Consider the following 26,232-nt stretch of genomic DNA (forward strand, 5'->3'; position numbering starts at 1 on the left):
CAGCTTCCGGGGCTAGTGTGCTCTTGGCCCCCTCCCCAACATCTGCTGTGCTCTGAGGCAGCATTCTCTGCCCTCATCCTGGCTGGCCAACCCTTCCCGTATGAGGTACCCTCTTGCAGAGGCCTACCACATTCAGGCAAAGGGGCCACAGGTGGAGAGACTCCCCTTTCTTTTCCATCATGTAGTATGTGTGAGGGTTCCAAGGCACTGACCACACCCACCCAAGGGTCTCTGATGGTGCCTGGTTTGACTCCAGGACACTTATTCTGTGCTGAGTGAGGCTTTAGGGGACTTCCCCACACAGTCCATCTGGAGCAGGACACTAAAGTCCCAGGGTCCTGAAGGACTATGGCTATTCACTTTAGTGATGGGTCTCAGGGCCCTGAGTCTTCTGGGGGAGTGATTAGCAGCAGGAGAGTTGCTGGTACTCTCAGTGGAGGGGGGGGGGATGTCTCAGAGCAGTACCTCTCTTTCCATAGGGCCCATGGTGAATCTTGTCTTAGCTCAGGGGATGTTCCAGGTATGAGGACCCAGACCCAGGTCCTGGGACAGGGGCTGCTAGGGAGGAATAGCTACAGGAAAGGACAGGTGAGGGTGGAGTAGATAGTGGGGTGGGGGGAAGAAGGAGACACAGACAAGGAGACAAGGCCGGAGGGCAGGGGACAAAGTCAGAGATGGACAGAGAGATGGAGACAGTGACAGAGAACACTGTGAGATTTGTGTTTTGCCCTTTCCCAGCTTAGGATGTGTCCCCTGCCCAGGAGACCACCTTAGCTATCTCTCCACTCACAGGGGCTCACATCTCGTAGCCCCTGCTTCCTCTTGTGGTCCCAAACCTTTTGCAGTGTCCTGGTAAGTGTCACCTCCTGGCTTGTCACCAAGGATCCTCCTGGCACCTCCTACAAGCCCAGCTGTCAGGGTCAGAGTGCATGCAGGTCCTCAGGACCTTAAAATTATGGACTTTTTCTGGACTCTCATGCATCATACTGGTGATAGAGAGAGTCAAGACCCTTCCCCTCTGTGGGCCTCAGTGCCCTATGGTACACCAAGGGTGTTTAGTCCAGACTCCTAGTCCTGTGTGGATTCAGCTGGTAGAGGCAAGGCTAGTTTTGAAAGGGGATACGGAAGGTGGGTTGGGGCATCTTCCTCATCCTTGTTCTCCAGTGGACCCAGAGCTGTGAATTCCAAGCCTGCAGCCTCCGCCTCCAAGGTTCCCTTCCTTTACCAAGGGAAGGTCCCTTTCGGAGGACTTCCTCAGAGCCACTAGCACCCCTCTGAAAGCCAGGCAGGGAGCAGGATGCCATAGAGAGTAAGAGAAGGGGTGTTCCCTGCTTGGGGGAACAGGTAGAGGGGCAGACTAACCTTCTCGCCTGCTGACAGTGGCTGTCCCCAGCTCGCTCAGCCCACACTTGTCTTGAGCGCCTCCTGGCCCCTAAATCCCCTCCTGTCCTCTGGGGGCTGGCTCCTGCCAGTTCCCTAGAAGTGAGAGGGCGTGTCACCTTTTCACAGGAACCAAAGGAGTGAGCTCAAACTGAGCTGTTTGTGTGGGTGACTCCTCCTTCTCATCTAGGAGAAGAAACCAGAGAACATTCACACCACCTGTTCTGAAATAATCCCTGGCCCCAGGTGCTCAGGACCAAAGAAAGAGATGCCACTGTAGAGATGGTTCAGTCAGTAAATGCTATGCAAGCATGAGGACCTGAGTTTGGATGCCCAGCCCCTGGGATAAAAGCTGGGTATGATGGTGCAAGCTTGTAACCCCACTACTGGGAGTTGGGGATCAGAGGACCCCTGGGCCTTGCTATCCAGCTGGCCATGCCAGTCAGGTTTTTGGTGCAAGATCTTATCTTTGAAAAAATAAGGTATTAGGTCAGTGAGAAGTCTCAGTGGGTCAAGGTGCTTGCCACCAAGCCTGCCAACCTAAATTCAGTTCCAGGGATTCACATGGAAGGAGAGGATTTATTTCTAAAAGTGTTCCTCTGATCTGGACACCTGTGGTGGCACATTTGTGTGCACAGACACATAAACTTTAAATGTATTTAAGCCGGGTGTGGTATCCCACTCCTTTAATCTGAGCACTTGGGGAGCAGAGGGAGACTCAGTGAGCCTACATAGAGAGTTCCAGGCCAGCCAGGACAGCAGAGTGAGATGTTGTGTCAAAACAACAAATGTCATTTTAAATGTTTTTTTTTTGAAAGTGGGGATTAATTGAAGAAGACACCCCATGTGGACCACTAGACTCTGAATGCACCAGCACAGGTGGACACATAAACACACAGGACAGGGGGAGAAGGAGAGGGAGAGAGGCAGACAGGCTAGGCTGCACAGTGAGATATATTGGCAAACTTACCAGCAGAGGAAGGTTCTGGGGAGCTGGGCGGCCAAGCACTGAGTGGGTCCCTGCATTTGGGACAGAAGACAGTATCATTTTGGGTTAGGACAAAAGCGTGCTCTCAGGCCAGACTGTCTCTGGTTTATCTTCAGATTCCATCAGGAGCCAGGCACATCCCTCCGAGTCATCCAGTGCACATGTGCTTTCACAGTTCTGTGTTATGGTTTCCTAGCAAACTAGGTAGGAAAACCCAACTGTGGCGCCTCAGTTACAGCAGCTGTAGCTCAAAATGGCTGCCATCATGTCAAGCCATATCCATACTGTCCCCTGTGCCAGATGGACCCTGATGTTGCACATAAGCACTGTGCAGCCTCAAGTCTCTCCAACATTTTGTTGTTCTGGTGGGGTTTTAGTTAGTATTGCCCTCCAGGATTAACATAATCCACATGGTGTGCTGGTGCTGTGAGGTAATCTGCCTGGCTTTTTAGAGGAGTCCGCAGCAGCAGGAGAGCCTGTGCACAAACGAAATAGAGAGCAGAGTCGACCGAGGACTTAGTGCCTCTCCTATGCAAGTGTGGGATGGGAGAGGGCATTGATCTGGGTTTTCACATGTGACAAGGGATAGCGTCTGGTTATGGAATTGATATTCTGTTTTGATGGGGTGTGGCCTGTGGGCTGTCACTAACAGCTGCTGTGTGAATGTGACCAAAGTGTAGTGTGTGATTTAACACCTTGAGCCCCAGGCTAGACAGATGGCTCAGAAATTAAAAGCAGCCATTGTTCTTCTGTAGACCTGAGTCCAATTCCCAGTGCTGAAGTTCAGTGATTGTACCAGTTAAAGGGTGAGCAGACTCATCTTGGGTGGTAGAGTGGGGACAGTCTTTCCTTGCACCCATGTGAACCCTAAAGTGTCTTATCCCAAGTATTCTGAAGTCACCAGGCCACCAGTTTATTCCAGGAGACCATTGGATCCTGTTTGGCATGAGTGGCAAACTGCCAAACTTCTGAGACCATACAGGAAGTGCCAAAGAGTCAATTGGTCCAAAGAAACTAAGGTCAGTGTCCTTATGTGATTAAGTCAGATCCCCCAATCCCCAGCCTTGTCACAGTACTGCCTACTGACTAGGGTACCCATACCCAGAGTCATCCACAGGTCATCTGTCCCAAATCTATTTTTCCTTCTCCCCCCACCTCAATTTTAAATTACATTTATTTATTTATATGTGTGCGTCTATTGAGGTCAGTTCTCTCCTTCCACCATATGGGTTCCGGGGATTGAACTCAGGTGGTCAGGCTTGATGGCAAGCTCCTATACCCATTGAGCCATATTATCAGCCCCCGTTGAATAGTGAGCACTATCCTCCCATCCTTTGAGCCAACTGCTGCCATCTTCATGAGCTCCGCTGTATCTGCTTGACAAAGATCATCCCAGATGGACCTGATGACTTTAGAAGTTTGCTCATAGAAGGAGGGGTCAGGGAGGGTCATGGGAACCTTACCTGAATGTTCAGGCCCCTTCTCCCAGCCATTTGTATGCAGTTCTGCTCAAGCTGCAGTGTTCGGGGTCCAGAATGGAGTATATAGTTGGGGAAGGCTTGGGGAGGGTTTCCACCCACACAGCTATTAACCATGCTGGGTGCAGACCTTCCAGCTTGGCTTGCTTTGGGGTCACCTATGCAGTACATAGGCCAAATAAACTCATTGGTTCCCCATTGAACTTGGCTGTCATTGAGACATTAGAAGGACGGGAGTAGATGTTTCTTTTTTAAAGAAGTTTATTTATTTTTATTTCATGTGCACTGGTGTTTTGCCTGCATGTATGTCTGTATGTATGAGGGTGTCAGATCCTCTGGAACTGGAGTTACAGACAGTTGTGAGCTGTCATGTGGGTGCTGGGAATTGAACCTGGGTCTTCTGGAAGAGCAACCAGTGATCTTAATCGCTGAGACATCTCTCCAGCACCCAAGGTGGATGTTTCTTAGTCCCTTCCATAAGCAGAAAAATTTTTGATACTGCCCCAAATCTCTCCAACTTTTCCATTGTCCCAGCCAGTCCTGGTGAGGTTTTCATTGTTATTATTGCCATTTTGTTTGTTTACTTCAGTTCAGTATAAACATGCGGCTTGTCACACAGGGACTGGTGATCTGTGGCTGGCCTTGTCATTGACATTGGGTAATACTGTGGGAAATGTAAACAAAATGTACTGTGTATGTCTATCAAAGGGTTACATGAGACAACACTTCCTTTCAAAAATCATAAAGAAACCACTGGTCAGAACCTCGAGTTCTTCTGCCGTCAGCGCTTCGTGAACTCAAGGTTGCACTCTGCTCAAAACTTGTCTCTGCTCCTCCTCTAGTCCAACCCTGTAAGAATGACAGGCTGAATGCTGACCAGTGCCGAGGAACAGGATCCTTTATTAGGAACAAAAACACCGGGGCCCCCAACTGCGTGTGCCAGCCCTCTTCAACAAGAATAAAGCTTTTGTCTTGCTGAAATGCTTTGGATGGGGTGGTCATTTCCTTGGGACCCCAGACCTAGTGCTAACAATACCGATGTTGGATTTCTAAAGCAACTTAAAGAGTCGGGAGGCAGAAAAGAGACCAGTTTGACCTCCAGCAGACAGGAGTGTTTATCTCAAACATCAAGGGGCAGACACAATGGGAGAGGGGTGTCTGCTAAAGAGGAAGCAGGTACTTGGGGTTCATATAGGAGGTTTGGGGAATGCAATGGCTGGGGCTACGTGCAAGAATGCAGTTTTCCCCTCCTGGAGTTGTTTGTCCAGTCAAGGCTGTTATACCTTTAGAAACTGCCTTGTCCTGGCTATCAGGTTGCTGGCCATGGTCACAGTGGGCAACTGAGTTTGGCAGTGACGGTGAGGAGGCTGGAGCTGGAGTTTCAACATGGGGCTTTCCTCGGTCAGGGTCTGGTAGAGTTTGTTCAAAGTTGATTTCAATGTATTCCAACACGTAAGCAATAAGGAATGGTCCACAGAGGATAGGGGTTCCAGGAACAGGGCTGGAGTTTGTGGGGAATCTGTAGGCATGGTCTAGTCCAGAGCCCGTGGTAGAGGGGGGTCCTCTGTCACTTAGCAGGAGGAGGGTTTTAACTTAATCAGCTGTAATAGGTCATGTCTTCTAGGAGAAACTTTTGAGAAATCAACAGTAGAGTGCTGAAAACAGATGATTTGGTTGTAGAGTAAAACTGACAGATTGCCCAGGGAGGTAAAAGGAGGGTGAGGGTGAGAGGCGGGTAAGCCGGTGAGAGGAAGTGGGTACAGAGTGACTGGGGCTTGTCCCACTGCCAGGAGCGCTGCTGTACCAAAGTGAGCGAGCAGAAGCAGTAGGGAGCCACAGAGTAATAAAGGAGGAAATAGGGGACTAATGGAAAGGATCGTATCTGGCCTGGAGTCAAAGGGATGATGGCTCTTTGCAGTTAGAGTTTCTTCATAGCATCTAAAAGGTCTTTCTGCAGATGTATCAGCATCAGAGGGAGCTGGTGTAGGAGAGGCCCATTAAGAGACTTATACGGGACATTCTGTTTGAGTAGAGGGTGATGTTCAGTAAGTAAGCTTTTAAAAGACAGGGTGAAACCGTAAGTACGGGGGTAGTAAGGAGCACAGAAGTGACCGAGGGAGGAGCCAGAGAGGGAGGAACCCAAAGCCCATACATAGTTGGAGGCTTGTGGTTGAATTTTTTTGTCTGGTCCCTGTTGAGCAACAGCCTTGGGTCATGAGGAATTGAGTCAGGCGGTACTGGGCAATAGCCCCTAGTCATAAATAATGGCTTAGCCTTTAGTCTGACCATTCTGCTCCACCTGCAGAAATAATATGCCGGGTGTCAGAAACAAGCCACCCTGCTCCCAGGCAAACCACAGAAAAATAGCTGTAACTTCCTGGTAGCTATTCACATATGTGTGCATGTGCACATACATGTCCCCTTGGCCCCCCCTAAATGCACTCAACCTTCAATTGTTAGGAAGGTCGGGGCCCCTTGCTGTTCCAATAAAGCAGTCTTAGTCTGTTGAGATCGAGTCTGTGTGCTTCTCTGCCTCAGTTTCCCCACAATCCCTGTGTCTTTGGGCCCCATCTCAAACCAGCTAGGGTTTGTTGGAACAGATGCAGCATCATTTATAGAGGAGGGCACAGACCCCATCCCCAGCAGTGGTCCAATCTAGTCTCAGAGCAGGGCAGTAGGTGAAGACTGGAGTTGGTCCTGAAGGAGGTTAAGACGTTCTAAAATTTTTCTGCGGTTTTTGAGAGCTGGTGAGACAGAGAGGGCAACTGATGTAGAAAAAGCTTCAGTCCAGCTATTTTAGTTCTGAGTCCCGAAAACAGTCCCTAGAGCGGTAAGAGGGATGGGTTGGATGGTCCATGGCCCACTAGTCCCCTTTCAGAGGTCACTGAACTGCTTTCAGGGGGTTAGGGGTGCTGATCTCTCTGTAATTGCTTCCAGCTTACAAAATGGGCTATGTAGCAGGGGCAGCAGTTAAGAATGCCTCAGAGGAGGGTCCGTTCAAGAGGCCACAACAAAACTTGGCAGATGGCTAAGATCCAGAACAAGAGACAGCCGTTTGGTGATAATGTGTATTCTGGAGTATGTTTTGTGAGGGAATAGTACCTAAAACACATAAAAAGTGAGACTGGCCGGGTGGCAGTGGTGCACGCCTTTAGTCCCAGCACTGGGGAGGCAGAGGCAGGTGGATCTCTGTGAGTTTGAGGCCAGCCTGGGCTACAGAGCGAGATCCAGGACAGGCATCAAAACTACACGGAAAAACCCTGTCTTGAAAAACCAAAACAAACAAACAAAAAAAAAGTGAGACTGGCCAGGTAGTGGTGACACACGCCTTTAATCCCAGCACTTGAGAGGCAGAGGCAGGCGGATCTCTGAGTTTGAGGTCTACAAGGGTGAGTTCCAGGACAGTCAGGGCTACACAAAGAAACTCTGTCTCAAAAAATAAAACAAAATAAAACCCAAAAAAAGTGAGACTGTTAATACTATTACGTTTTTTTGGGGGGGAGGGGGGAGTGTTGAGATGGTTCAGTGGTAACTGAGTGAAAAAAAGAAATAAAAAAGGACATGAATGCTCCTAGGTATGGTGAAGGAGGTTTATGGTAGATAAAAGGGAGAGCATGGCCAGAGGCAGGGGCATCTGAGAGTCCAGAGTAAACACAGCCAGACTGAGCTGGGCCATGTGAGGAGAGGGGGAGGGGGAGGCGGGAGAACTGGAGAGGAGCTATCAACCAAGATGGGTGGCCTGGGCCAAAGAGAGTAAAAGGGAGACCCAAAGGGCCAGGGAACCAAAATGGCTAGATTATATAGGGAAGGGTAGCCCAGACTCTGGGCTGGAGAAGTCTAGGGTAGGGGGCCGGGTATGCTAGCCAGGAGGGCCCTGTAACAGGTAAAGACTGAGGGATGCCTAGAGAACCTGGTGGCCAGCGTCCACTTTGATATGGCAAATAGACCCTTCAGTTAGCTGTTTGTCCCAGGTTTGAGACCTAACATCCCAGCCTTTCTGTTGATAAAAAAATAAACAATGAGGGGTGACACAGTCTTTTCTATGACTACTTCCTGCTGTCATTGGGGCATTATTGTTGGGGGACCCCAAAAAGCTGGAATGTTGGCCAAGGCTGGGCAAAGTAGGCTTTGCAGGACCATCTGGGACTAGGGAAGTGCAGGCCGCTTCAGAGCAGTTTGTGAGGCTGGACCACCTGGGACTGACTAGCTGTTTTGAAGCTGTCTGGGATCCAGAGGCTCGGTCTCCTAGGACATTCCCTTAGAAGCAGCTAGGACTGGTGAGTTTGGAACAATTTACAGTCTTTAGTTGATTGGAAATCTGCTGGAACAGACATATATTAGGGGCAGAAGGTAAAGTTAAGGAGTTCAGGGGAAATTTTTTATCCAGGGTATACATTTTAAACTTCCAGACCCACAGTCCTAGTAGCTGAGGAAGGGGAGTCTTAAGATCAGGGAAGAGAGAAAAATCCCACCCTTGGGAATAGACAGGTTGGGAAACAGACTGTTGATGGGCAGTACTGTTTGGAGTCCATTTGACCTGTGAGAGGTAGATCTAAGTTGACTCCCTGAAGCTTACATGGATTTCTTTTTTCTTTTTTTGGTTTTTCAAGACAGGGTTTCTCTGTGTTGTTGGTGCCTGCCCTGGATCTCACTTTGTAGACCAGGCTGGCCTCGAACTCACAGATATCTGCCTGCCTCTGCCTCCCAAGTGCTGGGATTAAAGGCATGTGCCACCTTACATGGATTTAACTTTATAAGAAGAGACAAAAGTTTCAGATATGTTAAATTCCCACTGTTGTAATCTGTACTGAAATCCACATTGTAGAAGAGGCAGTAGACTCATGCTTTTGATCATAGTAAAAGCTTGGGAACCCCAAAATGACTTGGGGTTATAAGCAATAACACTCTAGAGATATACAGATTGGACAGAGGTGTTTTTAGCACAAATGAGAAGCACTTTAAACCTATTCTTAGAAAACAACCAAAGGAAATTTAAATCCTTGAGCTTGTGACTGTGATAATAGTAGTTAGTGCTTATCAGAGCTAGATTAATAGCTTATCAGAACTTCATTGATCAATGTTAAAACTCTGAATTTTGAAGTCTTAATACAACAATAATAGAGAGGGAAAAAATCTGAAACATTTTCTATTTTAACACCTCCTTAGACCCTCAGAATTTATATAAACTTTAAACTTTTTCTTTTCATCCAACCATTTACCATGAGACACAAGTGGTTGATTCTGAGAGCAGTCATTGTGAAGCAAGTTCCTTTAAATAAAGCCATAGTAAAAAGTTACATTAAAACCTGTTTTGCGGCCAGGTGTGGTGGCAAACACCTTTAATCCCAGCACCCAGGAGGCAGGTGAATCTCTGAGCTCAAGGGTAGCCTGGTCTCCAGAGAGAGTTCCAGAACAGCCAGAGCTACACAGAGAAAGCCTGTCTCAAGGAAAAACAAAACAAAACAAAACTGTTTTGTGAGTTTATTTCTTTTTAAGAGTCTGGTAACAGGGGGTTGGGGATTTAGCTCAGTGGTAGAGTGCTTGCCTAGCAAGTGCAAGGCCCTGGGTTCAATCCTCAGCTAAAAAAAAAAAAGTCTGGTAACAAGGTAAATTCTTTGTCTTTCTTAGCTGGAAACAGAGTAGGCCTGAGACTGATTTTTACATATGAGGTGAACTAATAGGTGGCTGCAGCCTTGTGGGGAGGAGCTGGTTAGCTTATTGCTATTAAAGCTACTATTAGTCAGTCAACATCATCAGAGATCGGAGAAGGATAAATTATAGCAGGAGGTATAATCTAAATGGCCTATGTATCAATGAAAATGACAGAGACTTACCTAGGCAATAGTCCTGGGCTGCCACAGTCTCAGTGGCTTCAGGGGGGCAGCGATAGTTCTCTAGGACATATAGGGACATATACATATAGGACAGCATTTAGTCTTCAGCTGTCAGACAGCAGCACTGGCCTTTGTCTTACAGACCCAGGTCTAAGAGATTTTCCTGTAAAGAAGGAACTTGGGGGACTGACCTACTTTGATCAAGCAGAGTAGGGCCATTGCCCCAAAAGTGTCCATTGTTTGGGCAGAGCCCTGGTGGCAAGAGAGGCACAGGGAAATTTTGCTTAGTGGTTAGTATTACCACAATGCAGGTGGAAACATTGTGCCCTGTGCTGGCTGGTTTTGTGTGTCAACTTGATACAAGCTAGACTCATCAGAGAAGGAACCTCAGCTGAGGAAATGCCTCCATAAGATCCAGCTGTAAGGCATTGTCTCAATTAGTGATCAATGGGGGAGAGCCCATGGTGGGTGGTGCCATCCCTCTGCTGGTGGTCTTGGGTTCCTTAAGAAAGCAGGCTGAGCAAGTTAGAGGAAGCAAGCCAGTAAGCGGCTCCCCTCCATGGCCTCTGCATCAGCTCCTGCCTCTAGGATCCTGTCCTGTCTGAATTCCTGTCCTTACTTCCTTTGATAATAATGAACAGCAATACTGAAGTGTAAGCCAAATAAACCCTTTCTCCCCAACTTGCTTTTTGGTCATGGTGTTTCATCACAGCAATAGAAACCCTAACTAAAACATGCCCCATCTATCTTATTTGGAGACCATATGGTTCCCACTAGGAAGGGGCATGTGTATCATGGGAATCTTTTTCATTAAACATCTTAAATGTTATATTCAGCCGATCTCTGAAGAGTTTGAAGACCAGCATTTATTAAGTATACCTGAGCTTAGGCTTAACCTTGAAAACACATACAGGAGGCTAAAGCTTGTCATTGAATGAATGAACTACAAGTTAGTTGGTTTTATAAAATTAGGATTTTATAGCTTTATCCTGGTTTTTAAAAATTGAGTTGAAAATTTCAAAACAAAACATTAAACTATAAATACAGTCCATAGGGAGACTGGGAACTTCTGATCTTTGTTGTTGTTGTTTTTTGAGACAGGGTTTCTCTGTGTTGTTTTGGTGCCTGTCCTGGATCTCGCTCTGTAGACCAGGCTGGCCTCGAACTCACAGAGATCTGCCTGCCTCTGCCTCCCTGAGTGCTGGAATCAAAGGCGTGTGTCACTGCCACCCAGCTTCCTGATCCTTTTTAAATGTACTTTTACAAAATATCATAGTACAGCCCAAGCAGCCAGTGGTCTTGGTGTGCTGACCTTGGACATGAAGGCCCCAAAGGTGGTGCGGCCCCTATGGGCTCTAATCTTCTTCAGTCGCTCCAGGTCCTCATGTAGCCTGTTGTCTAGACTGTTGGCCAGAGCCTGACTGTACTTTCTGTCCTTCACATCCTTCTGTCTGTTCAAGAACCAGTCTGTTATCCTGTACTGTTGTGGATTCTGCTTGATGGTGATCACACATTCCATTTCATCCTCCATGAGTTCTCCAGCCCTTTTGGTGAGGTCAATGTCTGCTTTCTTCAACACCACATGATTGGATTCTGCTTGATGGTGATCACACATTCCATTTCATCCTCCATGAGTTCTCCAGCCCTTTTGGTGAGGTCAATGTCTGCTTTCTTCAACACCACATGAGCATACCTCTGCCCCACACCCTTAATGGCAGTGATGGCAAAGGCTATTTTCTGCCATCCATCAATATTGGTGTTGAGTACTCGTAAAATGTGCTGGAACATCTCAGGGATCACTAGAGACATGGTGGCAGCACACTCAGTGTTGTGGAGGCCTCCTGTGGGAAGCAAGTTCTTACATCTTGACGGGCAGGCAGCAGAAGCAACTGTGTCTCATACTGAGCGGGGCTTGAGTAAGAGACCTCAAAGCCCACCCCCACAGTGATGCACTTCCTCCAACAGGCCACACCTACTCCAACAAGGCCACACCTCCTAATAGTGCCATTTTCTTTTAAACCACCACAGAGGGGCTGCTGAACAAGCGTGGCTGGTCTGAGATCTTCCAATGGAACTTTTATGTCCTTTGACAAAGACAATTTGGAACTCACAGTGGATGTGGAAACAAGGTAAAAATAGGAACCAGTTCCAGCCACATGGAGCACCCCTCAAGTACTGGATTGCCCAAATGTGCCTGGAAGGTAAGAGGGGCATCCCCAAGCTTGTTACCTTCCAGGAGTCAAGGGCCAGTGGAAAGCTCTTGGAACTTCTCCCTGAGATGAGCCTTGCTGGCCTGTGCAGAGGTCCCAGGACTCTTGACTGAGCAAGGCTCATGGGGGCCTCAGAAAACTCCTGGAACTTTCAACCAAGAGAGTCTCAAGACAAGACAGAAAGAGGCTTCCATGAGCCCCCAAGACCCTACTTAGGTGCCTCTGAGTTAGGCTGTGTGAGTTACCTCGCCCCAATGTTTTGGCTGTGTTGGATGTGTGGACTGGTCAAATGGAGAATTGTCTCTTATCTGGAGGGCAGACTAAGTAAAAATGAAACAGGGAAACATGGGAGGTGAGAAATGTTTGATTTTTATGAGGAAAGGAGAGATGATGGAGGAGAGAAGTTCTTGAGAGCGATGGACAGGCAGGTCTACCTGTCAGGTGGGCTTGAACAGACTCAGCAAAGGAGCCAGATGAGCATGGTCACCAGAGCCAGAGCTGTCAATGGCCTGCAGGAACTCAGGGTCACTGGGAAGAGCCCAAGGTCTCAACAAGATGGAGAAAGGTAGGAGGAGAGAGAAAGGTTAGGTGACAGAATGACTTCCTGGAAGAGGCGGGTGGTCCTGCCAGCTTGACTTGAGGCCCCAAGCTGGCTTTACATAGAACACCAATAGAACCTCCAGAACCAGAGGTCCATCAATGGGACTTACACTGCTCATGGAGGCAGAGGCCACTAAGGCCAGAGGTTCCCAGGAGTAGTCAAGGGCAGTAAGAAAGTCAAAAGGTCCTAGAAAGAGGGCTTGGGGGTCCCCAGGTGTTCTCCTGGGCTTCAGCCCCAAATGTTAAATATACAAGGGAGAAAAGAGACCAGTTTGACCTCAGCAGACAGGAGTGTTTATCTCAAACATCAAGGGAGAGACACAACGGGAAAGGGATGTCTGATAAAGGGGGAGGGGGTACTTGGGGTTTATATAGGAGGTTTGGGGAATGCAAGGACTGGGGCTACGTGCAAGCCTGCAGTTTTCCCCTCCTGGAGTTGTTTGTCCAGACAAAGCTGTTTTATCTTTAGAAACTGCCTTGTCCTGGCTATCAGGATGAGGGTCATAGTGAGCGACTGAGTTTGGAATGGCAATAAAAGGGGAGGAGTTGGAGTTTCAACATAGAGCCTTGGTCAGAGTCTGGCAGAGTTTGTTCAAGGTTTATTCCAACGATGACATCAGTCTTAATGCTTGGAGTGTTTTGTTTCTACAGAGCTTCTGACACATATTTATTTATCTCAAATTTTCCAATCTTGTCCTCAGAGGGGAGGTGGTTCAGACTTCTGGAAAGAAGGAGCCATCCATACACTCAGTGTGCAGAGATGTGCGCACTGCAGGGAATGTTCGCACTACAGACAGCCTTCAGTGAAGGAGATGGCGGGATCAACAGGCGTGCCAGACTGCAGGCTGTGTTAAGACACATTTAGGACTAGCCAGGGCAAATCAGCACCCTCTGAAGATGGCACTGGTGACAGTGTCCCTGCTGGACAGTAGAGTGACTGCAGCTAGGCCGGCACGATGGAGCATGCTGCATGTGCTAGCCAGAGGAACATGTCTGTGAATGAGTCCTATGATCAGGGATGAAGTGGCATGCCAGGCCAGCAGGCTGCTGCCGAATCCTGTCATTGTTGTGTTATGTATGCGCCCTGTGCGTGTGTGCCCTGTGCGTGTGTGCCCTATGCGTGTGTGCGTACACATTCATAGGAAAGCCAGAGGGCGATGTTGGGTGTCTTCCTCAATCACTCCACCTAATTCTTTTGAGACAGATCACTGACTGAACTTGGAGTTCACTGCTTGGCTAGATGGTCTGGCAGATGCCACGCTCAAGGCCGTGATGATCCAGTCTATAGGGGCCCGAATTCTTCAGATCTGATGGGTAGAATGTATCAGATGTGTCCAGCCTTTTGACACTGCAACATGAGGCTGCCACCTACAAAGTTCATGAATCCTTCACCTGAGGTACTAAAGAATGCCAACAAATAAATACAAACAAACAAACAGTGCATAAATCATTAAGGGCTAGCAGTGAGCAATGACTTTATGCATTCCCTGGTGCTGTGTTTCCCCGCTAGAGAGATGCCACCCACTTTACTCCCTGGACCTCACATTCACAGGGCTCGCCCCTTGGTTATTGTCTTGAACCACTTGACAGCACTGTAGGCTTGAGCAGCCTTCTTTGTGGAGTGTCCCCCACGCCCACCCTGGAGTCTGCTTTCCACGGTGTAAGGGAGGAGTGTGGCTCACAGGCTGCTGTCCTTCCACTCTGCCTTCAGTTTCCAGGTTGCCTTTCTACCCTCTTCCCAGGTTTCCAGATCACTGTATCCCACCCTGCAAGCTAGTGGCTGGCACCTGTCTTACCTTCCCATCCTCGGCCTCTAAAGCTGCAAGCTTGCTTCTTATCTTGGAGCTATGGTTCTCTCTCAGGCAGCTCCAAGGCTTAGAGGGACATGAAGATGCTTGTCTGTTTCAAGCTGCTATACCTCCTTTAGCTCTTCAGCCTCGTCCTTAGACAGCTGGGCATCAATGGCCAACTGAGCTGCTGACAGCAATGGCTACCCCACTTCTGAGTGGCATTCAAATCGCTGCCCACACCTGGTAATTTCAGGGCATGCACACAGCAGGCTGGAAGCATTTAGCATGGAGCCCAGCTCTCCCCGATTGGTGTTAGATGGCCTGCTGGGGGCTTTGCCCACTCTGTTTCCATCCCCTGGCTACTTCCTCAGTCTCCTTGCTGGTTCTCTTTTGTGGACCAGCCCAATCCTAGTGTCTGAGAACCTGCCTGAGATGCTGTGAGACACCAGAAAGAGAGGCAGGTGGACCATGCTGCACACAGTTTCTTGGGAGAGTTGTTGAGAGTGAGGGCCTGCAAGCGCTATAGCCAGACCAGTTGGATCCCTATGCTTAGGGCAAGCCTGGAGGTGCTCTGTATCCAGCGCACAAGGGCTGGACCATACCTCCCAGCTGCTACATGGGTGTGGGAGGCTCCTGGTGTCCTTGGGAGTGCTAGAGAGATACACCTGAGTCTGGAAGTTCCCTGCACAAGCCAGGAAGTGGCTGCTGGTCGAGCACTTCCTGGCTGTGTGACCTTGAGAGAATAAAATATAAATAAAGGGTTGGGGATTTAGCTCAGTGGTAGAGAGCTTGCCTAGCAAGTGTAAGGCCCTGGGTTCGATCCTCAGCTCAATATATATATAAAATTATTTCGCTGGGCCACGGTGGTGCACGCCTTTAATCCCAGCACTTGGGAGGCAGAGCCAGGTGGATCTCTGTGATCTTGCTACAGAGCAAGATCGAGAACAGGCACCAAAACTACATAGAGAAACCCTGTCTCAAAAAAACCGAAAAAAACAAAACAAAACAAAAAAAATTTCATTGTATGTATGTTTTGCTTGCATGTGTGTCTGTGTACCACACGTGTTCCCTCATAGCCCAGAAGAAAGTAGATCCCCTGGGACTGGAGTTATAGATGGTTGTGAGCTATCATGTGGATGTCTAGAAGAGCAGCCAGCGGTCTTTTGCCACTGAGACTTGTACTTGACTTTCAGATGCAAAGTGTGTGTGGCCTGGATCTCAGGCAGCCCTGTGACACCCTAGTCCACCCCAGTGGCCTACCATTGTCCTGGTGGCCATACCTAGTGCGAGCCTCTAGACTTTATCCCTTCAGCTTGTGTGTGATGCCTCTCCGGGCCACTTATCCTGTCTCTAGCCAGTGGGGGGTCTGATGCCTCCAGGCTATCTTGGGACCTTAGAAACTGCAGCTTCAGCTCTAACCTTAGCACTCCAGAGCGAGTCAGGGAGCAGAAGGTGTAAAGTGGAAAGTGCGGGTGAGAGATGAACTTTGATCTTCCTGGGAAAGAATGGGCCTAGCAGAGCAATGTCAGGGCCCTGGATGCAAGGGCTGTCCCTGATTGGTTGGCTCCTGCCCTGGGCGCTGAGGGAAGAGGTGGTCACAGGAGAATATGAACCCTATAAAGAAGGAAGGGTGTGGGCTCTGCATCCAGGCCTGCACTTGGGACCATGAACCAGTACGTGATAGTCTCTAGAAGTTAGCTTGCTCTGGGAGGAGTGCCTTTCAGCATCAGAGAAGCCCCAGATACCAGGGCAGCATGAAACCGAGCAGGACCAGGGAGGGACACGGGGATTGCTGCGTTGCTTAAGGTGACGAGGTGGCTGGGGCAGAGGTCTCCCTGTCCTTCTTTCCCTGGGCTGGGGCCCTGCATGGCATGCTGAGAGGGGCCCGCTTCTTCATGCCACCAGGTGCACAGTCCCCTGTGGCTCCTATTTGGTCCTCTCCACCTCTGGAACCCCAGGAAGGTCATGTGACATCACACCTGTCCCCATGTGATCCCTAGTCACACGTAGACTCCACACCTGAGGATGTCACTAATGGACCCCAAATGTTAACACTAACTCATTAATAGAGCCAGGCCTGATGTGTCTTAGCAACCACGCCTTAAGTGATATGGAAGCATGAAGGCAAATGGGACCCCACCACCTCAGGTGCTCACGTGGCCTCTCTAAAGCTGGCCCTACAGGCACCAGAGGAGCTGGACACTCAGGATCAAAGCAGTAAGGAGCTGTGAAATACACAACCCTGGAAACAACAGGAGACAGAGGCCAGGGGAAGCCTGGGGTTTGAAGGCACTTTCTGACCTCTGAGATGAAGAGATAAGTGAGGCATGGGCTAGCAAGGTCCTCACAGGTCTTGGGAGAAACACCGTTTTTTATCATCATGCAGCAGGGTGGAGTGGAAATAGGGTGTTATCTGAGGCCATTGATTCAGATAGGACTGCTAGGCCGCTGTCCCTGCTTAATCTATGTTCTTGTTAACATAGGCTGGATGCTCCCTGGGGGCCATGGGAGGGCCCAGGCTTACAATGACTCCCAAGAATGTCTGGCTGACGTGATGGTGACGTCCTGTTCCTGAGAAATCTGCATTTCCAAGAAGCTCCTGTGTTCCCAGATCCTGAGATGCATAGGCCACGGTGAATGCTAGCTTGGCCCTCTGGCTAGTGTTCCTAGAACCTGGGCCTCTCAAGGTCTGACTTTGCCTAGAGACCCAGGGAAAGGGAACTTGGAGAACCCAGCTTCAGGATCAAACTAGGTGGGGGCAGTATTAAAGATGGCCAGAGGTCCTTTGTGAGGCCTTTGTTGCTCTGAGGGCAAAAGGAGAGATTTGGTCAGGATGAGGGCTGGCTGCAAAGATAGGATGGTCTTTTGGAAGAAGAAGGAACAGGCAGACCTGAACCCAGGGAACAACCAATCAGTCCAGGCCTTTGGGGCATACACACACACACACACACACACACACACACACACACACACACACACACACACACACCCCATAGGGGTGGTAGAGTGGACTATTTCCATGGTGACCTCAGAGAGGATGCATATATATTTGGGGATCTTTGGGAAGAGAGTTTTTTACTCATGAAGTCTAGTGGAGAAGAATTTTGAGGAGTCCCAAACTCATCTGGGAGGAAGAGTATATGCTGAGGGCTCCTGATCCGTCTGTACCCCATGGTGGCTGAGGGGTCTGAATAAGAGGTGTGGGCACTAGGGTGGGCTATGACACTTCAGCCAGCCCTGGCCCAGCAAGGCAGAAGATGTATGCATTAGTCGGCTTTCTATTGCTGTGATAAATACCATGACCAAAAACCATTTGGGGAGGAAAGGGTTTATTCAGCTTATACATCCAGGTCACAGTCCATCGGTGAGGACAGTCAGAGCAGGAACTCAAGCAGGAGCAGAGGCAGGAATCATGGAGCTTAATGAACTGACTTGCCCCTAGCCTCATGCTTAGCTAGCTTTTTATTTAGCCCAGGCCCACTTGTCTACGGGTGGTACTGCTCACAGTGGGCTGAGCCCTCCCACATCTACTAGCAATCAAGAAAATGCCCACAGGCCAACCTGATCAAAACATTTCCCTGAGACTCCCTCAGATAACTCTGGACTGCATCAAGCTGAAAGCTGAAGCTAGCTTAGAGAGTAGTGGAGGGTCTGGCCCATGTTCAGGGTTGTCTCAAGCAGACACAGACCACTGTGAGCCTCAGGGTCTTACTGTACTGTGGAAGGGCCTTCCAGCATCACTGACAGGGCTCTGAGCTAATACACAGTTGGACGGACACCTGCAAGGCTGGCTTGGACATCCCCCTGGGGAGAAGTGGGTGTCCAGAGTCCGAAAGTTGGACTTGTGGACAGGCTACTTCCCTTCATGCTCTCGATTCCTCAGCAGGAAGTTGAGCATCCTGTCCTGGAGGCGGACAGACAGCCACACTAGCTCCTAAGCACCAGTGTGGAGGAGGGAAGGCCCTCATGGAGGATGGAAGGGACTCCCCTGGAAGAGGAGGACCAGCTTTCCCCAACCCCCAAGCTCCTAGACTTGCCAGAGAATCGGAAGTTGAGGCATCCTGCCACAGGATGCATCCCAATGCAAACTGAGTGGGGTGGGGTGGGAGAGTTGTCAATTCCAGGATGCTAGGCAGGGATCTGCTGTCCTTGTCCAGACTCAGGTAGAAGTTTAATCATGACAGAGACCAAATATCCCTCAATCTGTAGGCCTGATCCAAATCAGAATTACACCCACATAGATCTCAAAGAAGGCCAGCACATCTTGGGTGTGGACCTGGAGTGCTGATGATAAAATAAAGCCCTTTGGGACTTGCTGGACACAACTCCACTGTGTATGTGTAGGTCAACTGACTGTATTCCATGAGGGAGTAGAAATGTAAGGGTAGAATTAGTGCAGTGACACACGGGTGGTGGCAAGCCCTGGTTCTCAACCACCTGTGCCTGGATAGGTGGGCTCCAGGCAGGAGCTCAGCCATCTGCTATGGGGTGCAGCCAGATGACTTCTTCAGAGGAACCCTGCTAGATAGATCCTGTCCAGGACAGAGGGGGAGGCAGGAGCTGTGTGGATGCTGAAGCTCTGGGCTCCATCCTGCTAGGCAGAGGTGCTTTGGGTATGGGCGGAGCTGAGAGAGGCCTTGCTGCGCATGCGGAGATTGAGACGCAGGTGTTGGGTGAGGTTTGCAACATCCAGTGCTCTCTCTTCTACACACCTCCCTCTGCTTTGTTTTCTGCGATGGGTCCCCTATAGCTTAAGGTGACCTTGAACTCTGTATTTATTATATGCATTCCTGTGTGTGTGTGTGTGTGTGTGTGTGTGTGTGTGTGTGTGTGTGTGTGTGGTGTGTACCACATGCATGCTTTGACTGCAAAAGCCAAGAGAGGGAGACAGATACCCTGACACTAGAGTTACAGATGTAGCTCAGGCAGGACTTGGTTTACAACCCCCCTGCCATAGCCTGCCAGGCAACTGTGCCAGCTCTGCTCTTGGTCCCTGACAGAAGCCAGGCAGGCTTTGCTCTCTGGCTGTGTTATGGGGTCAGAGGGCACCTTCTGCTATAGTGCAGCCACTGAGGACTCCCAAGTCACTTATTCTCCCATACCTAACCCAGTGTCCGATTTCAGTGTCGTTTATTCCACACTAAAGGGGGGAGTGTGGAACACAGAGAAAATCACCTCACTCTATAGCTAGGAGGATGCTGATAGTGGGGGACAGTTGCCTGCCCCCTCTCCTTGCTGTAGCTGTTGGGGAAGGGTAGCTGTAGAAACAGCTGTCATGAGTGGTTCTGGAGCCCTTGCCTAATAGGCACAATCCTAGACCCTCTGCAGAAACATCACTCTGTTTGCCCCTTCCCAGCATCCTCCCAGGGGACACACGACTGGGTCATCAGCAAAGATGTTCCTCCAGGGTCTTACTGATAGAGCTCTGATCCTGGCTCTTAGCTATATCAGGCAGTTCCCCTGGCCCCCCATGGGCTGGAGCTACAGTTGTGACCCACTGGGCTTTAGACAGTCATGTCCACAAGTCCCCCTTGGGAGGCCTCCCTCCCAGCTCCCAGCTCTGCCTCATCCCCAAGCGCCCGCTGGAGCACCAGCCGGAGGGGTTCCTGCAGCCTCTGGCCAGGTGTGCTGCCCAAGAAAAAGTAGATAGCGGGCTTGGCCGCACTGTGCACGCTGGCCATGAAAAAGCTGAAGTGGTAGAAGTAGAGGGGTGTGTGCCAGGACAGGTTCTTGGATAGCCAGAAAATGCCAAAGGGCAGCCCACAGAAGAGGAAAAGGAGGATGGCCAGCAAGACCAGGGTGGGGAAGCCCCGGGGCTGGTGCCTCTCTGGACCACGCTCCACCCGCAGCAACAGGAGTAGGCTGGTCACACACATGGCGCAACACAAGGCAGCTAGGAGAACTGCTGCCACCAGCCACAGCACCCCACACAGGTGGTAGCTGGGTGATCCAAAGAACTGGGTGCAGGCCCCGCTCAGCAGCAAGTCCAACAGCAGGCAGAGCACCCAGATGAGCGCGCACACACAGGTGGTCAGGTACCGTGGGCGGCGGCACAGGTACCAGGCGGGGAAGAGAGAGGCCAGGCACTGCTCCGTGCTGATGGCCGCCAGGAGGCTCAGCCCCACAATGTAGCAGAAGAATCGCAGCATGACCAGGCTGATATGTACGAAGCCTGGGAAGCTCAGCTGGTCCGGCAGCAGCTCAGGGATGATGGCTACCATGTGGCAGCAAAGGAAGATGAGGTCAGCACAGGCCACATCCAAGAGATAGATGGAGAAGGGGTTCCGGTAGACGTTCTGGTTGAGCAGCCAGAGGGCCACCCCATTGCCCAGCAGCCCACCCAGGCTTAGGAGCTCGGTGAGGGACAGGATGGTCAGGTTGAATGCCATGTCTTCCTGGGTTCTGGGAGACTGCGGGTACACTCTCAGTGACATTGTGGGCTGAAGGTGAAGGCAGCAGAAGCTGCAGAAGTCTGCCTTGGTTTTCTCTCTCCGGACACCCCTGCAACCATAACGACACCAGCTCAGGGGCCTGAGCCTGCCCCTGCCCACTCCGGAGGACTCGGGTAGCAGTAGGTGACAGAAATGGTGACTGCCATTGGGGGAGGTGCCCACCTTCCATTTCCATCTCATCACGGGACCTAACTCTCCCTCTCTGTCTGAAGCACGAGGTGAGAATGTTTCTGTCAGTCTTTCAAAGAGCCTCATCCCAGAAGCCTAATACTGCTCGCTCTGTACTTCCCTTGGAGAGGCTGGATGGTCTGGAACACAGGGAGAGGAAGAGAGGCCCAGACCTGATGGCTCCCTTTGTACAGAGAGAAGGGGACCTGGAGGCCCCCTTGTGTTTGTCATTAGCATAAAAAGCTCTCAAGTCTTCTAGACCTTTCTGGAGCATTCTGTGAGGGTGTGTCGCCAAAAGGCTCTGGACCCTCTAGCTGCCATCCATACCTTGTAGGCAAAGAAGACCCAGCAACTGTCCCTCTCTGCTTAGCCATGTGCCCACAGCCTGTGACAGTAACCCAGCCCTTTAGGGACTAGGGAGGACCCTCCTTTTCACATGCCACTCACTCATCCCTCTCCTTCCCTGTTTGAAGGTGATGCTAGGCAGGGTCCTTACCTGCCTTCCTCTGAGACTGGCTCACTGAATGCCAGAGGGCGGGGCTGGAGAGGCAGCACAACCCTGACCCAACATAGCTGGGGCTGTGACACGGAGGCAACTAAATTCCAGACCTCAGCAACCCTCCACATCCTATCAGCATGGTTCCTATCACTGCAGTTTCCTGTCCCATCCCTCTACCTGTGGCCCTCTGTCCCATCCCTCTACCTGTAGCCCTCTGTCCCATCCCTCTACCTGTGGTCCTCTGTCCCATCCCTCTACCTGTGGTCCTCTGTCCCATCCCTCTACCTGTGGTCCTCTGTCCCATCCCTCTACCTGTGGCCCTCTGTCCCATCCCTCTACCTGTGGCCCTCTGTCCCATCCCTCTACCTGTGGTCCTCTGTCCCATCCCTCTACCTGTGGTCCTCTGTCCCATCCCTCTACCTGTGGTCTTCTGTCCCATCCCTCTACCTGTGGCCCTCTGTCCCATCCCTCTACCTGTGGCCCTCTGTCCCATCCCTCTACCTGTGGCCCTCTGTCCCATCCCTCTACCTGTGGCCCTCAGTCCCATCCCTTTACTTGTGGTCCTCTGTCCCATCACTATCTTCCTTTGCTTTGGAGAGCTAGGGCAGGGCCTTGCCTCTCCCCAGAGACTGCCTGGAGTCTTCTTCCTGCCTTGGTGTGGCTGGCCCTCTACTCTCCTTTGGGGAGGGGGTGTCAACCCTGGGTGGAGATTTACATCTCCATTTCTGGCTATGTGTTCCACCTTAGTTCCCAAGACATTGGGGTGCCTGAGGAGCAATAGGAAAGGAATATGGGGGGATCCTGTGGGGTGGGTAGAGTCTAGATGGTGAAGCTGGGTTCTCTGAAGTACTATCATCCCATGGCAACCAGCTGGGTGGCCCCTGAGCCCACACTCCACAAGGAAAACACTGTGCAAGACCCTGGGCATCCCTGCTCTTACTGATGGGGTGAACTAGTATTGCCACACCTAGGAAGCCTGGACAGGTTGCCATGGTCAAGGGGAAACATTCAGAGGTGAGATCCCTGACACAAGACCCCTCTCAACTACTTAGTTCTACATAGACATGCACTGAGGGAGCCCCCAGGACCCCAGGGAGGCTCTGGCTTTGAAGGAGTGGGTGGTCTTCTTCAGCCTTGAGCTTCTCACACATGGCTTCGCAAACCCCCTCCTCTCCTTTTCTGGGCTGCCTTCCTCACTTACTTCTGGGCCTGAAGGGGCCTGTCTGTACCAAGGGCCTCAGCACCAGCTACAGACAGGGGCTAGGGAGGACACAGCCCTACAGACCCCAGGGAAAGCCTGGAAAGGAGGGAAGAGGAGAGAGCACACGGTAAGTGAGGTGGTGGGGAGGGGAGGGGAGGGGGGGAGAGGTAAACTGAGAATGAAAGCTATCACACCAGGAGAGTGATAACAACAGAAATGATTTCGGGGCGACAGACAGGGCAAGGCTTAGCCAGCTGGCCAGTGCCCCTCCCCCACTAGAACTCTGTGTGGGGGCTTTGTGTGGGGTCATCTGCGGGCCTCAGGGTTGGGTAGCAGGAAGAACTAGATTGCATGCTCTAGGTGGAAAGGAGATGGAGAGGGAGGGAGGACAATGGAGGAGAAATGGGGAGGTTCCCCTGGAAACACAGAAGGCTGGGATAGGACATAGGCGTGGCTCTGCCTTCTATAGCTTGGCATCGGGCACTCCCTGCCCTGGCTCTGCTCTTGCTGGGGAAGTCAGGATTGAGGAACAGTACCCACGTGACTGTCCCCTAAATCTCCTGTACTCTCCATGGAGTAAGACCCATCTTCGTCTCCCTCAAGGGACACAATAGCACACACGAGGGACCTGATGGGACAGGAGCCTCACCACAGGTTGGGGAAGTGCTGCCCTTCTGGAGTGGCCCAGGGCTGCCTTGCAAGACAGATGGCCCAGCCCAAGTCCGAGGATGGAGGACAGGCCAGCCAGCCTCATGTAGCCGCCCCTCCCCCACCCTCCCAGCCGCCGCCCCCCACCGCCCAGAAGACACCGGGCTACTGGACTGCCCCAGAGCTCCTCCTTGACCAGTGTCCCCTGGCTGCTCACCGTTCTGGTTCTCCCTGCTCCACCCCGGGCCTTGGAGGGAACTGTCGTGACCAGACCAAGCCTCTAGCGGCTGCAGGAGCTACCAAGCTGCAGGCAGACTGGCGCTCAGACTTAGCGTCAGCCGGCTGGCTCTTCAGTGTCACATGGTAATGGAGGGGATAGGGCCAGTCAGGAAAGAGCCTCTCTGGGGACCTTGTTCCTAAGCTGGACTCAGTTATTGCCCAGGTAGAGACAGCAAGAGAAAGCCTCCCTGCCGCCTTCCTGGCAAGCTTGGCACTCACGAGGAAATCGGGATAGCTCAGGGAAGCCTGCTGAGCATCAATATGCCCAGCAATGACCTCACAGGCTCTCCAGTCTAGACTCAGACACCCAGGGGTCTTTTAGAGACCACTTCTCCCCTACTGATGACTCAGAGGGGCTGCCATGTGTCAGGCAAGGTCTAATAAACTGTCTCTAGCAAACAGAGCATGGAGGCTACTAGCCCTGGCAACTCCAGGCATCAGGGCTGTGGGAGCCCAGGTTGTGGCAGAGGCAGAGGTGTTGAGCTAGTAGTGTACAGTCTCCAGCAGAGAGGAAACCAGAGACAGCCTCATAAGGGCGGGACCTTACTAATTCAGGGTTCTTGATTATCTTAAAACCACAGGTCACGGATACAGCTGGTGTTCAATGCAGAAGGGCAAGTGCATGTTTTAGTTCCAGGACCTCTGAGCGACTCTCTTCCCCACCTTAGTATTGGGGGAAAGCCTTGGACTTACGGGGGAGAGGCTCAAGAGGAACCCCAAATTCACCAAGTGTAAACAGTTCCTGTGGCATTGGCACCTGTGGCCCTATCCTTCATGGAGCCAAGCTGGACCAAGTTTCTGTCTGTGACAGTGTCCCTTCAGAAACCTGGCCTGCACACCTGAAGCCTTAGCATCACCCTTCATGACCACAGGGTGACAGACACATTTAGGAAATCATGGTGTCTGATGACTGCTGGAGTCTGAGTCCCAAGGGCACCACCTGTCGGGATGTCTCCAGGCTCCATTCCCACCTGCTTGTCTGGTGCTGGGATGTTTTACCACATCTCTGCCAGCTGCCCTCTGGCTTTGCTGGACAGTCGCTGGGAGGCCATGCCAGCAGGGGGTGCTAGAGAGGTCCAGGGCAGGTCCTACTCAGTGATCTTTTGCTTGTTTCGAAGTCTCAGACCTGGAATCTCTGGTCCTTGTGACTCCATCTCCTAAGTGCTGAAATTACAAACCAAGGTTAGAGGTATATGCCATCACACCCCGCTTATGTGGGTCTGGGGGTGGAACCAGGGCTTTGGTCATGCCAGGCTAATCCGCTGCCACCTGAGCTCCATCCCAGCCCACCTCACATTTTGACCCTCTCTTGCTTTTGCTTCTGGATACAGTCCACACTGCTCACCAATTTTCCCAGCCTGGTGGTAGCAGTTGATTTCAGTTTGTGGTCTTTGTAAAACTTGAAAAACCCACTCCTTGAGAGACACCAGCCACTAGCTGGCTGCTGGCCCTCCTCAAAAGTCTGAGGAGGCTTTGAATAAATGTTAGCAATGGCACCTCCTTTGGGTTCCCAGGCCTGGGTGTATATGTGTGGAAGGTTCTAGCAGCTGCTGCCTCCCACGGTAACTTCCTGCAGTTCCTACTTCTTAGGGCTCCTTCTCCAGGGTTGTGTTCTTTAGTGGCATGCAGCTCTTGCCTCCCGACTGTTTCTGCTTGTGTTGGAATTGTTCCAGGAGTCCCTTTCAAACATGCCATTTGGCTGGGTCTGGCAGTGTTGTTGGCAGTGGTTAAGAGGAACATTAGCAGCCGAGGGTATGTATGGCCTCAGGGTTAATCAGAGGAGTACTTGTGATGGGCGGTGGATGATGCAATGGGCACTAGGTGTGGGAGTGCCCTAGGGCAGCCATGAGTATTGCAAAGACCACAGCATGGGGTGACGTCTTCTGAGGGCCTGGAACCAGTGGTGGCTTCCACTCCCAGTTATAAAGGAAGAATACCAGCTGGAATCGCTACCCCATCATAAAAACCAGAAACTCAATAGTGCTTTGAAGGACTTGGGCACCAGGCAGCACAGGGCAGAGCTCCCCAAGAGAATGCATCGGGATGAGGCATGCCCTTTGCTCACTGTGACTGTCTGGAAGAGGTCTCGAGCTGTGGCCTTTGAGGAGGCACCACAGGGGCTCCCCAGGGGAACCCCAGTAAGGAAACTTCAGGAAATTGTGAAGACAGAAAGGCAACTTAAAATCCCAGAAAATGGACCAGAAATTTTAAAAAATCAGTAAAATAAAAAACATTATAAAAGATTGATAAACTTCTAGCTTGGCATGGTGGTGCATGCCTTTAATTCCAGCGCTCAGGAAGCAAAGGCAGGTGGATCTCTGTGAGTTCAAGGTCAGCCCGGTCTACAAAGCAAGTTCCAGACAGCCAGGGCAGTTACACAGAGAAATCCTGTCTTCAAAAACAAAACAAGACAAAGATGGATAGAATTGAAGAACTTTATGTAGACTAACTTAGAAAACAAACAATACAAATTATTAAGATGGGGTGCCTCTCAGGTTTCTCTTTGAAACAGACTTGGAATCCAGTCGTGGCACTTGCTATGTAGTTAATGCTGGCATTGAAGACAAAGTGATCCTCCTGCCTCAGCCTCCCAGTCAGTCCTGGTATTTTGGAAGGGCTTCACCATGTCCAGCTCTAACAGTGTTGGGGCTGGACCCTGGGCCTTGTACTTCTCTACCACTCAACCATATGCCCCACCCTTCCCC

General features: G+C 50.9%; 1 protein-coding gene and 1 pseudogene across 1 annotated transcript; both read right to left on the reverse strand.

The window, feature by feature from the left end:
- Nucleotides 1-6,507: 6,507 nt before the first annotated feature.
- On the reverse strand, nt 6,508-11,489 carry LOC118577575 (annotated as a pseudogene).
- A 7,602-nt stretch (nt 11,490-19,091) lies between these two features.
- Nucleotides 19,092-23,582, reverse strand: Mrgpre (MAS related GPR family member E). The gene is made up of 2 exons (XM_036188548.1): nt 23,466-23,582; nt 19,092-20,781 (listed from the first exon to the last, which is right to left on the reverse strand). Exon 2 carries the CDS (start codon nt 20,712-20,714, stop codon nt 19,785-19,787), a length of 930 nt encoding a protein of 309 aa, XP_036044441.1. The 5' UTR covers nt 20,715-20,781; nt 23,466-23,582; the 3' UTR covers nt 19,092-19,784.
- Between the last annotated feature and the right edge of the window lie 2,650 nt (nt 23,583-26,232).

This window comes from Onychomys torridus, chromosome 1, assembly GCF_903995425.1.
Source record: "Onychomys torridus chromosome 1, mOncTor1.1, whole genome shotgun sequence".
Lineage (NCBI taxonomy): Eukaryota > Metazoa > Chordata > Mammalia > Rodentia > Cricetidae > Onychomys > Onychomys torridus.